This window comes from Prunus mume, linkage group LG5 (genome assembly GCF_029339155.1).
Source record: "Prunus mume cultivar Tortuosa linkage group LG5, ASM2933915v1, whole genome shotgun sequence".
Classification (NCBI taxonomy): Eukaryota; Viridiplantae; Streptophyta; class Magnoliopsida; order Rosales; family Rosaceae; genus Prunus; species Prunus mume.
Window position 1 is genome coordinate 21,956,836 of NC_142702.1, and position 13,230 is coordinate 21,970,065.

Below are 13,230 nucleotides of genomic sequence, written 5' to 3' on the forward strand. Positions count from 1 at the left end.
TAATGTTTAATGATTTGTGTAGGGTTTTCTACCCTTAAATATGTTGCTGTTTAGTGTTTGTGTAGGGCTTCAGCCCTCCTTGTTACCAAAAAAAAAAAAAAAAAAAACTTCGAATGGATTGTACATTGTGAGCCCATATTTTCTCACTATATGTATATGGTTGAATAACGTCGAAACAAAGATTTCAGCCGGTACCGAAATTCTCAGAGGCTCAGAGGGACCATGAAGGAAGACACAGGAGATTCAAGTTGGGCTGAAGAATACAGATAGTTCTGAGCAAATCTTTCTCACTGTTCCATCGATTTCACAAATTTTCCCATTGTTGCAATTATGCTGGGCATCCACGCCTCACATTCGCTTTACAACTTCCCACTTGTTTAACTGGCTTGTAAATTAAATTATCAGACAACTATGCACGAAGTCATTTGAGTGAAAGAATTGATTGAACAAGATTGCGGGTCTACAAAATCAAACAATGATCTATACCTTTGATTAATTACAACATACAACGAATCTTCTTCAGTATCTTGGAAGGAGTCTTGAGGCATAAGGATTGCTTTCCGCCGATGTGAGAGGGACTGTTGAGAATTCCGAATCAGAATGCTCCGACCGAAAGTTACTGCGGAAAGGTAAGGGGCTTGTATTTTGGATTGGCGATAAGTTGAGTCTTGAGAAACCAGACTCAGTACCACCGGTGGAAGTCCTATGGTCAGGTTCCATCGGAATGGCTTGCGCAGAGGTTGGAGTCTTGTGTGAATCTTCTTGAGATCTGCCGGAATTGTCTGCAGACTCCCTTCTCTCCCTTTCTTCAGTTTCTTTGAGCAGAAAATCAACCCACAGATCTGCAAAGGACTGAACATAGCAGAGAACAAAGTTAATGGATGCAATTCCATTAAGTGCGGACCTAACACATTGATAAAGAAAAGGCATTCGGAACACTTTTCAGGGCTGCTTATTGGTTGGAAATTAAGAGGAAAAACAAATCATGTTTTAACAAATAGAAGCATGCAGGAGCTAATGTAGAACGACACATCGACAAAAACCACCAAATTAAAGTACAGCAAATACGGAACAAATTAAAATCCCCAATGCGAGGTGAAAAAACACAAGTTGGAAATCAAAGTATACCACCAAATAATCTTTTAATTGAAAGGAGAAAAGAAAGGTACATGGTTCTCAGATGCCGCATTTGCAGATGCTCCAGCTGAACCGCCGCTCAAAATGCCACCAACGAGGCGGCCAGGCAGACCAAAAACTCCACGAACAACACCTTTACCTGCACCTTGAGAGACGCCTATTCTCTGCTTGTCTTCATCAGAGAATCCCAGCATGCGAGCCATAAGATCCAGTACCTGGACAGCAACAGAAAAACTGCATGAGCCTGGCCATATTAAAAACTAAACCAATTGTCATGGATCAGTAATGCACGAGGCTGGATAGGGGTGGGACTTGACAAGCCAGAACTAATAAGTTCTTGCATAAAGCAAACATGACAAATTCTTGCATCAGTAGCCCCATCATGAAGCTAGTCTAGTATCATGAAAAAATTTCATACCTCTTTACTGTAATTTCTCTGAAAGTAGGTCACCAGTAACTTGATCACAATGCGTCTGTGACAAAAAACCAATCATCATTAACATTGCAATGCACTCCTTCAATAAAACAGCATTATTATTAATAAAATATTGTAAATAAATTCAACCAAGAATTCTCTCCCACAAGGTAGATACAGCACTTCTCTAAAACAAAAGAAGAGAGCTGCCAAACACTCCAGACACAAAGCCATAACCCATAACTGAATTTTGAAGGCAATGTCAATACTCCATATACCTAAAACCCAATAGAAGGCCACCAGAAAAGTAAAAACAGACCAACCTGTCAACAAGATAATCTGAATCTATTGACATCCTATTAAGCCTGGTCATGCTCTGTTCAACAGCTCGCCGTAACTTTGCATTGTCTTCCTCCAGTTTGTTTACTCGGTTTTTCCAGTCTACTACTATCTTATCAGCTTGAGAAAGCTTGGACAAGATTTCTTCCTTTTCCCTCTTTGATGCTTCTGCCTGATGATCAGCATCCTGGTAAAATCATAGAACATTTAGACTCCGATTATTTTGTGTGTTAGTACTAGAGAAGACCATCAGAACATACAGATCTTAAATTCATTAAGTGATGCAACTTTATATAATAAGTAATTATCTTCTTGTTCTTGCTATCTCTCCCCTCAACTAACAAAGGAAGGAACATGATTTGCATGATCACAATTATGGGGCACCAGTGTAATAAATGCACTGCAGGTAATATTATATAACACCACAAGCAGATTAAAAATTGCATAATATAACAGAATCGTATTCTGACAATGCAAAAGAAAAAGAAGAGAACATACTTTCAAGAGCTGAGAAAGTTTAGCCGACTCTTCCCTTGCCCGTGCCAAATCTCCTTCCAAATGTTCCTATACAGAAAATGAAACTTGCCTAAGAAATAAATAAAAATTCTGAGGACTCATAATTCAACACAAAACATTCCACGTGCCTTCCCATATAGGCAGACAACAAAATTTGAATTTCATTACCTTAGCTTCAATTTCAGCATAGTATTGACCAAGAGCAGTTTGAAGATTCAAAAGTTCAACATTTTTGGCATCTATTGTGTTCATACAGCTTTCAAGTCTTTTATTCAGATCATCAATAAGTTCCTTTGATTTCTGAAATTCGTTATTGTTGATCATCTTCACTTCATCCTGTTTTGCAATCGCCTGCTTTAGAGCTTTCTCCAAATGTAATATTTGAGCTCTTCGATATTCGTTACTTTCCCGAAGTTCCTCAATGACTTTGCTGTCTTCATCCATTTTTTCAGACTCTTCAGATTCCTGCACGAAGTATAAGCCAAAAGAAAAAATCCTCGTCAATAATTTTCCATGACATTTTCACTTGGTATATACAGGATGACAAAGCCACCAAGAATGTTTCCCGTGCGATATAAAACGGTACTCATAAATAATACAAACAAAATAAAGAGTTCAGTATCCAAACTACCAAAATTATCTGTACACAGTACATAAAACCAAACTTACACACAGAAGTATACTCACAAAGTAATGAAAATGAAAGACAACATTTATGAAGAATAAAATAATAAAATAAGTACAAAGACTCTATGAACAAGAGTTACAACTTTAAACCTGAAACAAAGATCATCAATACAAAATCAAACAACTATGTTATCTTATTGTGAAATTATGTACCTCATCCCCAATTTCGTAAAATTACACTTAACAAACAGGCACTAGTTGCAGAGGACACTAAATCCCCAAGGATGCCCAAAGCCTATCCAAAGAGTTCTCTCATTCCCACTATAATTCTGAAAATTCTATTATTCCTCCACAACCAAATCACCCAAAAAACAGCTAACAGAGTAGACAAGATCAAAACAGTGGATATATAATATTTGCAGAAGAAACCTTTGGAACTAAGATAATGAGTGTCAAAATTCATGTCTAGCAGAATGCAGTAATTCAATTTTCTGCTAAGGCAGTTCAAAGCAGTACAATTGTTTACTAACCAGTCCACAGCTACTATCATGTGGACTAGGAAAAATACATTGTCCTCTACAATTTAAATAATGAGTGTGCAATAGAAAGGATAATCCACTGAACAATATCCTCAGTCTAATAACATCAACATCAGATTCAAATGGAAAGTTTAAAACGTGAAAAGTTTGATGCCACTCAAATTTTGAATGTAAAATGTCATGCACGACAATGCAAATAATGGATATTTTCAAGACATATAACCTTTTCTAACAAATGCTGTTTAAGGCGTGACAACTCTTGCAAGGCTTTGTCCCTTTCAAGCCGCATTTCCTTCAAATCTTTATCAAACTTTTGTAACGATTTCTCCATTTCTTCCTTTCCAGGAAAACTTTCTGAAGAATCTACCGGCTGCACAGAATTTTAAAAAAAAATACTAATTTAAGTAGAAGAACTGGGTATCATAATATCAACCACCGCGTTATGTCCAGCGTGCGAAAACATGACTAGTACAGTAAAGGCAGACACACACGCACTTCCCCCACCCCTACCTCCCAAGCCACTCGAAACAATCAAAGGGAGAGGGATTAGCTAGGAAGGATTCCATCCAAATTGCATGAAAAAGCAAGTATTGTGTTCCCCAAAAATCCTCAAACTGCACACGTATTACCTCATTTAAACGAGTTGGGTGCTTATTCAAAGATTCGGAAGCATCTGAGGAATTTCTTTCAGTTGCAGTCCTGCTCGCTTTCAAAGCAACTTCAAGTTCATTCTTCTCTATCTATATACAATGAATAAATGTTAGAGTGGATTTTATAAGGGGACAATAACTAGAAACACAAATTTTCATCAAACAGTATTAAAACATGAAATTATCAACCTTAAGACTACTATTTTCCTTCTCCAGGGTTGTGATTAATCTTTTCAAACTACCCACAACATCATCTGCATTTTCATCCTCCCGTCTATTCAACTCCATTTGCAATCGATTTATCTCAGACATTTTCTCCTTCAACACGTTGCTTATTTTGCTTATCTCGATGGAGGTCTGCCAAGAGAAAGATGAGCATGCCGTACCAAAAGGCAGAGGTCAGAGAACCAAAACGAGAAACATATGTGTACATACATAGCTGCCTCCATATCCAGCTGCTTATGTCTAATCATAAGTAAAGATAATAAAAAAATTTATACATTTCCAAATTAATATGGTAGTGATGCCAGGAAAGAGAGCCACATTAACATCCATAGGCACATACAAAATTGACACAGTTAAATATGCAAAACATCTGAGCACTCAAGAACTAAGGGTAATCATACAATAAACAGAAAGAAAGGCAATCATTCAACAAAATATGCATCTATATCAATAATTCTCAACGTCTGTATCAAAATTTGAAACTCACTTTCTCTTTATCCGACTTCAGAAATTTAAGCTCTTCCTGGATAGCTTCATTCAATTTCTGTTGCTCTGCGACCAAATACAGATTGAATAAAGAAATTAGATAAATATTCAATATGATAATTGTAGGCCCACTTCTGAATTTTCGCAGCCCAGCAGTGTACCTTGTAATTTTCGATGTACATTTCCTGACTGATTGCGTTCTTTTTCAAGTTCCATCCGCAATTGTTTCATCTCAGCTAGCACTGCTGTCTGGGACCTATTTTTCTCTTCTAGTAAATCTGCAAGCTCCTAGAAGGCATTTATACATCTGTTGTCAAGTTCTTTCATCATTTAAGAATAAAAAAGAGCATACAGAAAACCAGAAAGAAAAATAAAATTGAATTACAACTGTAGCCAAAACCTGATTTGGATAACTATTATAGCCAAAATGAATTTTGTTTCTGAAAATAGATTATAGCGAAAACACTATTGGAAAAAGGAGATATCTAGATCAAACCTAAAATACAATGTAGGCAAGGAAAACACAAATATCAATATAGTTCATAAAAAATCATTCTTAACCTTCCCAAAAGAAAAGTCAATCCAAACATTCAGCTATTCAAAATAGAACAGAATACAAGGTGCATTACCCTTTCATTCCCCTGCATATCTGAAAGCTGTGCAACCCCATTGCTTATCCCATCCTGCATATAGAAACCACCATTCTGTTTCTGGTGTCCAGAATAGCCAGTTTTTGTTTGACTTGTCAATTTCTGCTGTCGGTTGGGTGACTGACTACCACTACCCTGAATATAATTACAAGTTAACTTAGCCAATTACCATAGCTCAAGCCTTATACTTCACTGACAACAAGAAAGATAAGAGAAAACGATTCTGATAACTCAGTATTGTAAAATCGACACATACTAAAAGAACAAATGATATGAAAGCAATTCAAGGAAAATTTATGTATGTCGCACTCCTTTAAGGAAGTTAAGGATCTGAATCTCCGCTATTCGCAGTTAAAAATATGCACCTCTCAAGTCCACTACGGTACTACCTTATTAATACCCCTTCTCATAGGGTGTCCAGACAACTAACATCCTGGACCGAATTTTTAAAAAAAACTAGTAGCGAGATGGTAGAGATATACTTTTCTTATAGAATGGCTCTTCTTATAGAATGGCTCTTCTTTGTACATATGATAATATATATGTCATCAAGAAGTTTATGATTTAAGATGAACAACTACCTTGAGCACGTTGATGCCATTTGCCGCTGCTTTGTGATTTTCATTTCTAGACGCATTCAGAGATGCAGTAGTTGAGTCCAGATTCTGTTTTAAGGAGCCATTTTCTTTACTCAATCTGGAAATTTGATCCTGTCAAATGTGAAGGTTCCAATTTGTCAAATGACATGTTGTGATATATACTATCAAGATGCCACTCCATACTGGATGTAAGGCACACAAATCCAATTACAGATACCTCCATCAAACAAGATAAACAAAAAGGATGAAATCCATAATATAATTTCCATTGGAATTCATCAGGTACCTCCTTTTCCTTTAACAATGCGGCATAGTTTACTGATAATGCTTTAATTTCTGCCTCAGATTCCTGCAGCCTCTTAATTTCCGCTTTGTATTGTTCGATCTAAAATAATAGAAAATAAAATGCACAGCACAGTATCATAAAATACTCCCTCTTATAAAAACAAATCAAATAGCAGCTGCAAAAGACAAGGGAGGGGGGCCGGGAAGACGATATGGCCGGAGACCAATGAAGATGATAATCAAATAAAGGGAATGACTCCTCTAACAACTCAACGTTCTCTTTACACATAGATTTTTCAACATGAAGTCAGACTCCAGTAAAGATACATTTAGTGCTGTACTTGTGTCTTAAACAGAATACTAAAATCATGTGCATCTTACTTGTCACAAACTATCTGGCCTGACTTGGGAAAATGATGTTTTAGATCTTATACTTGATGCACAGAAGCCATGCCAAATCAATAAATATCATAGACCTCCTAGAAGTAATGTCGCCACAAAAGTTACATAAAATGTTGGCAACCACACTTTGTATCCACGATTCTGCTTCAAGGCCTGGATCAAGGCTTATTTGACTCAAACTAGTTGTCATACTATGGGTGCAACAGACAGGAACCTAATCTGTGCATTTACACACAATGCACTTCGGTTGTCAGTTTAGAAAATGAATATATAATTTCTTAATTAACAACACTTGCTAACGGGAACTAACCAACCAGCTTACTAATTACCATACATGCTCCCATGAAAGTTCTACTGCTCTCAACCTAACCGAAAATTAAGTGGAAACTCGGGCTTCAAAACGAAAATAAACCACAATTTGCAAATCTACCTCCATTTCGAAGTTTGAATTTGTATGCCACACGCAGATGCCGAATGATTCAATACTTCACTAAGATAATAACCAAACTCTCAGCAAAACACACAATTCAAAATCCAAACTCATCAAAATCGAAGCATTTAGAGCTACACAATCCAAAATGCCTAAACAACACAGTCCCAACTCTCCAATCCAAACAAAAATCAAAACCCAATTACCGAAACAGCCAAGTCCAGATAAAAACAATGCCAAACCTCGGGATTAATAAAGGAATCGATGCCATTAGGGATCGGAGAGCGCGAGGGGGACTTGGAATGCGCGAAGCTGTGGGAGTTCCTCCGATCAGAGATGGAAGAAGCTTGGGCTCCATTGAGGGAGGCGTAGATCTCGAACTCCTCGTCTTCGTCGTCTTCGTCGTGCACATCCTGCGCCATCTTATTGAGGTTCTCCTTCAGGTTGGCAATCGTGCTCCACATCGTTCAAAAACCCTCGCAGCAAATATTTAAGCGTATGAATGCGCGTGCGCTTGAACTGGAGAAATTGGGCGCTAAAATTAGGGAAAATCGGAGGTGCTTTTTCTCGGATTGAGAAGAGAACTTGGATTGGACTGGGAATTGAAAATGAAATTCGGCAGATCTAGGAGAGGAGGGGGACCGAAGAGGTGGAAATAAAATCAATTGGAATTAAATTTGTTTTTATGGTTAGAGGACACGTTAATGTAACTTACGAAATGTTGATATTGGCAAGTCACCGCACCAATCAGGCACTACAATTTTCCCACCATTCCACAGGGATAGTGGTTTATAATTATATGATTATCTTGCTTGCGAACGAAAGTGAGAGGACATGAAATGAAACTTAAGGGGGTTATCCACGGTCTTGTTTCTTTTGGGCCTGCTATCTGGGGCTAGCAAGCACACCTTTGCAGCCCAATGATGATATTTTTTTCTATGATGGGAAGCTTTGGGGAGCTTGTGTGGCATAAATCCCAAATGCACGAGTAACCAGCTAGCTCTGTGTCCGAGTGGCATTTCACTCCACCGACATCTTTTCCGCTGATTCTTCAACATCATACTTCGTCCAGTACTCTAGCTAACAAGAATAATTTCAATGGAATTGGCATACCTGATAAATTGATGTGCATCACTTGAGTTAATCGAATTTAAGACTTTGGATGCAAAGATAAATACTTTTAACTACTTGAGTTACAAGCCTTTTGTCAATTCAATTTGATCATAAACATTAAAAATTGACATGAGCGAAAATAGAACTTTGTGAATAGGTCCAAAACTTCTTTTTGTTGCTAAATTATAGAAACGGGCGTTGAATTATACTTGGATTTGTAGAGAGGCGAGGCTAGATGGAGATGCGGGGTTAATTTTGATATTGAAAAATCCTAAAGGACAAATGATGAAAATACAAATTTTATAAATACAAGTTATAATCTAAATCTACGTCAATTGAAAATGAGGGGGTTCAAACTCGGATGCAATAGGGCAGGCTCACTGCCCTGACGGTCTAACCCAACCACATATGCACTGTAATTTGTTTTTTAAAAAATAATCGAAAGGAAGAGTGAGTTTGGGTTATTTTCCAAAAATGTATTATAAGAAAATAAAATTTCGAAAGAAGGCATAATCATTGGACGGCTCCTATAAAATTAAACAAATAATAATCATTGGACGGCCCGGATGCATTAGAAGTCCAATCCTTCCCCTATATGAAGAGCCGGTACGCCCAGGAAATCCAAAGTTCGCCGCGCTCTAGGGTTTGCAATTCTCTCATCTAATGCCTCCTCCTCACCCTCTCGTTTATTGTCGTTTTATTCGATTAGTATTGTGTATCCTATCTGAAAACAATGGGGATGCGATGAAGAAAATAATTCAGATGAGAAAAACTCATCGATTGCTGTTGCAAAATGAATAGCCTATATGGTTCGTATTCACTGAGCATCATCATCTCACTATTTTCTTTATTTTTTTATTTTTTTGCTGTTAAATCTTCTCTAACCAACCGAGGGACCTATGGAGGGAGCGCGTAAAAACGGTGCGCTTTCGGCCAAGTTTGCCTTCGAATATTGTTCTGAAATCCGATCGCCGAATCGCATGCTTGTATTTTGGGGTTCGGTTTGATTTTCCGATCGATTTTTTCATACATTGATTATATATAAATTTGAGTTGAAATTGAAAATTGATGCGAAGGTCCCAGCGGAGGGGCAAGCTACTCAGAAATGAGGCCTCTCTAACATTATCAATTAAACCTTCGCAAAGTCACGCCAAATCGTACGACGCCCAGATTTCTCTTTCACTTCTGTGCGTCTTGAACCCTTGGCTACATTTCTCTTTTAAAAAATAAAAAATAGATGAATGCGCATTGTTTTTTGGGATGATGTTATTTTTGACGAGCTTGGTATTTTGTAAGGAGGCACTTCAAAGCAGCATTTGGACAAACTTTGATATGCTTATTTTTAAACGAAGAAAGAAAATAACCATCGATGCCCATAATTGAAAAAGAATACATCCCAAGAAGCCCTAATAGTATAGCCGAGCGGCTATACTATTTAACTCTCTAAAATACAGCCGAACGGCTCTACTATTTAAATATTAGAAAATATCAAAGAGTATAGCCGTAATATTCTAATATATTAAATAGTACCGCCGTTCGGCTATACTATTTAAATATCTAGAGTATAGCCGTTCGGCTATACGTTCGGACGGCTATATACATCTCTAAAGTACAGCCGTCCGGCTATACTATTTAAATATTCAAAAATATTAAAGAGTATAGCCGAACGGCTATACTATTTAAATCTCTTATGTATAGCCGTCGGCTATACTACTTAAATATTCTAATATATTAAATAATACAGCCGCGCGGCTATACGATTTAAATTTCTAACGTATAGCCGGCCGGCTATAATACTTAAATATTCGAGTATATTAAATAGGACCGCTATATTATTTAAATCTCTAAAGTACAGCCATAGTATTCGAATATATTAAATAGTATAGCCGCGCGGCGATACCATTTAAATCGCTAAAGGACAGCCGATTGGCTATAAGAGTATAGCCGGTCGTCTATACTGGTATAATCTATTAATATTTTAATAGTATAGCCGCACGGCTATACTGCACTATCGGCAGAACGTGTTTACACGGTTGAAAGAAAGAGTTTCCTAATTGAGAAGATGGACAAATTAGGCTCAACGAGAAAAATAAGAGACAATTGCTCATAAATTACTCTGACTCGTAAAGAAAATTGACATGTTTTTATCATTAAGCTATATCATCATCATCTGCATTACAAAATTGGAAAAAATCATTTCTACAAGAAAAATAACCTAAATCCCAAGTCCATCTTTTTCTGCAAAATCTGCCATCGGCACTGACTGATTCAAGCTACAGCAGCGGAGTCATTTAGACTGCACCAGGTAGGATGCCCATATATCATCCGCTGGAGGTGGGGGTTGAACCCAGTGTCCCGGTATGCGGCTGCACCAAATTTAACAAAATTATAAGCTTACAAATCATTTATTTAAAATCAAAGCGTATTGGGGATAAACAGTGATTAAGACACTAATAATGGCGCTGGTGATGTATGCTGCAGTAGTAGATTCACAACTTAAGTGTGAAGGCCAGGCACTATTTGTAAGCGAACATCTCAACAACTCTCAGAAGTGCACTTGAGTTCATTATCACAATTATCCTTTCCTCCCCTATTTTTTTATTATTGTCTTTTCCATTTGCAAATTAAGAGAAAAAAGTTGCCAAAGGCTAATTAAATGGCGCGTCATGATAAAGTAGCAGGAAATAATTCACTCACCTTCCTCCCGGTCTTATATAGGCATCCCATGTTCTTCTCACCTGCATCCAGTACAGTCCTCATTATAATCAAAGACCAGAATAAAAGAGATGATAGTGTGCAAATGTGATCAGTTAATTAGACTTTTCTCATGTTGATAAAAATAATCAATGGCCCTTGAATAGGCAATCTACATAACTAGGGGTATTTTGCACTTCAAGTTACCTCAATAAGGGTGCCCATATCAGTGTTGCTACCATGATAGTAGTGATAAAATTCAATGGGTAAGTTCGCCACAGCATCATAAGCTCCGCTATAACCCTCTCCCTGTGAAACTTGTTTCCCAGGCTCCTTGTTAGTGACTGCACTAGAGGGCACTGCATTAGTGATTGGAGTTGTCTGGTCTTTACTTTCCCTACTCTCGCCTCTATCGCTGCTTTGATCTTTGGAGTCAGGTCTGAAATTCTCGGTTGTTTTCCTAGATTGCTCAACAGTTGCTATGGCATCCTTAGCAGCATCCATGTCAGCTGCCATGATTACTTGTTGTTCCTCTTCCTCCGCTGCGGCCCGTACTCTTTCAAGAAATTTATCATCCTCCTCAGGGAGAAAATGACCTGCATAAATATGCAAACAGCCATAAGTTAGACAAACACAGTTGGAAGATGATGACGATAATGCATGCTTGTGTGTAATATATTTGGTTGTATTCGGATATATATACACAAAATTTCACTCTAAATATAGTGTCAAACAGGCACCCTAAGATGATGGTGCATGATAAAAGAACTTGATTGCTAAACTATCTACTTACACTTCACAAGACATACAAGATAGCCATCCAAAAGAAAAGAAAAAACCAAAAAGACAGCAAACCTTGTTTCTTCAATTTTTCAATCCTGATGGAACGCAACTCTTGCAATTTCTCTACAATCAATACCGTCTCAAGCTGAAATATGGAATCAATTGTCAGCGCAACACGTTTTCTAATTTTTTTTAAGAGCAGCTGAGCAACATTACTAATTTATTACAAAACAAGAGCATTTGAGTTGCTTATGATTCTCACCTCAGATTCTAGTCTCTTTCTCTCTTCTTTTGCTTTAAGCTTTGCAATTTTTCCCATGTCCTCCATCTGAAAACCGACATGCCATACCTCCATTACTAATAAACAGAAGCCAAGAATGACTGAAACATATGCAGCTTAAGAGAGACATCTCAATACCTTGCGTTTAGCAATATCCTTGGCAATTTCCCTGGCTCTCCACTCATCAGCTTCTCGATCAGCTTCTTCGAATCTTTCGCGCTCCTGTGCATCACCAAAGCAATAAAAAATGTAAGCAAATTAAACCAATTAAGCACTTTCTGCATCCCAATTGGAAATGAGGAGGGAAAGGGAACAAACCAATCCACCTTTGCACTCATTTCTGCAATGCGCTTCCTCTTTGCTTTTCTCCATCGTTTATTTCTCTTGCACTTACGTATTTTATTCGATAATCGAAGTGCCGCAGATTTTTCCTCCCATGGACACATTTCATGAGTGATCGCTCTAAATGGAGCAAGCTCAACTCGTAGTTTAGCCATTAAAGCATTTGCAGCTTCCACTGAAAGGGACACTTGGGACTCCAAATTGATCCTCCTCTCTTTCAAAAATTCAGAAAACTCACTGACTGAAGCTCCATCATCATCCTCAGCTCGTTTACCATCTTTGATCAACCTCACCATCTCAAGCTCTTTCTGCCTACGAATTCACAAAATCGCAATTCAAAAGTTAAAATAAGTTCCAGAAAGCTCCTAATCAATTTGAATTTAGAATGATCAAACGCTCAAACTCGTACATTGCTTTTGCTAGACGAAGAGTGTCTTGCAAGTTCTTGAGCCGCTCACGAACATTTGAGGTTTCCCAGAAAGTGCTCGTCATTGGAGGGTTGGGCGGCACCATTGGAGGCCACGGAGGTGGGGGTGCTGCAGGTTGGTATGGAATTGGATTCATGGCTACCAAAATTTGCTGAGAAAGAAACCCTAAGAGGGAGAAAAAAGGGACTGATTACGAAAACAATCCCCAACGAACGAGAGAGAAGGTTTTACCTGTTCGCGCCGCAGGCTAGTACGATCTAAAATTAAGTCTTTTTTTTTATGTTTATATA

The 13,230-nt window shown here is 37.8% G+C and overlaps 2 protein-coding genes and 1 non-coding gene across 4 annotated transcripts; 1 reads left to right on the forward strand and 2 right to left on the reverse strand.

The window, feature by feature from the left end:
* Positions 1-242: 242 nt before the first annotated feature.
* On the reverse strand, positions 243-8,071 carry GC4 (golgin Putative 4). 2 transcript variants are annotated; one of them, XM_089052085.1, is made up of 16 exons: positions 7,543-8,071; positions 6,470-6,568; positions 6,166-6,294; positions 5,564-5,719; positions 5,096-5,222; positions 4,936-5,000; positions 4,413-4,580; positions 4,203-4,313; positions 3,797-3,943; positions 2,576-2,872; positions 2,390-2,455; positions 1,876-2,078; positions 1,556-1,610; positions 1,170-1,352; positions 487-852; positions 243-381 (listed from the first exon to the last, which is right to left on the reverse strand). In XM_089052085.1, the coding sequence occupies exons 1-15, from the start codon at positions 7,762-7,764 to the stop codon at positions 520-522; spliced, it is 2,361 nt and encodes a 786-aa protein (XP_088908211.1). In that variant the 5' UTR covers positions 7,765-8,071; the 3' UTR covers positions 243-381; positions 487-519. The 2 variants fall into 2 exon arrangements, with proteins under 2 accessions (XP_088908211.1, XP_088908212.1); XM_089052086.1 differs by lacking the exon at positions 243-381 and adding an exon at positions 7,301-7,360 and having other exon boundaries at positions 425-852; positions 7,543-7,633.
* Positions 8,072-9,481: 1,410 nt separating this feature from the next.
* On the forward strand, positions 9,482-9,629 carry LOC148917339 (small nucleolar RNA snoR145). The gene has a single exon (XR_016127581.1). It is a non-coding gene; the product is annotated as a small nucleolar RNA snoR145 (small nucleolar RNA).
* Positions 9,630-10,537: 908 nt separating this feature from the next.
* On the reverse strand, positions 10,538-13,165 carry LOC103332050 (U11/U12 small nuclear ribonucleoprotein). Its single transcript, XM_008234740.3, has 8 exons — positions 12,922-13,165; positions 12,497-12,824; positions 12,309-12,392; positions 12,153-12,218; positions 11,963-12,035; positions 11,315-11,703; positions 11,111-11,151; positions 10,538-10,779 (listed from the first exon to the last, which is right to left on the reverse strand). The coding sequence occupies exons 1-8, from the start codon at positions 13,074-13,076 to the stop codon at positions 10,701-10,703; spliced, it is 1,215 nt and encodes a 404-aa protein (XP_008232962.2). The 5' UTR covers positions 13,077-13,165; the 3' UTR covers positions 10,538-10,700.
* Positions 13,166-13,230: the final 65 nt, after the last annotated feature.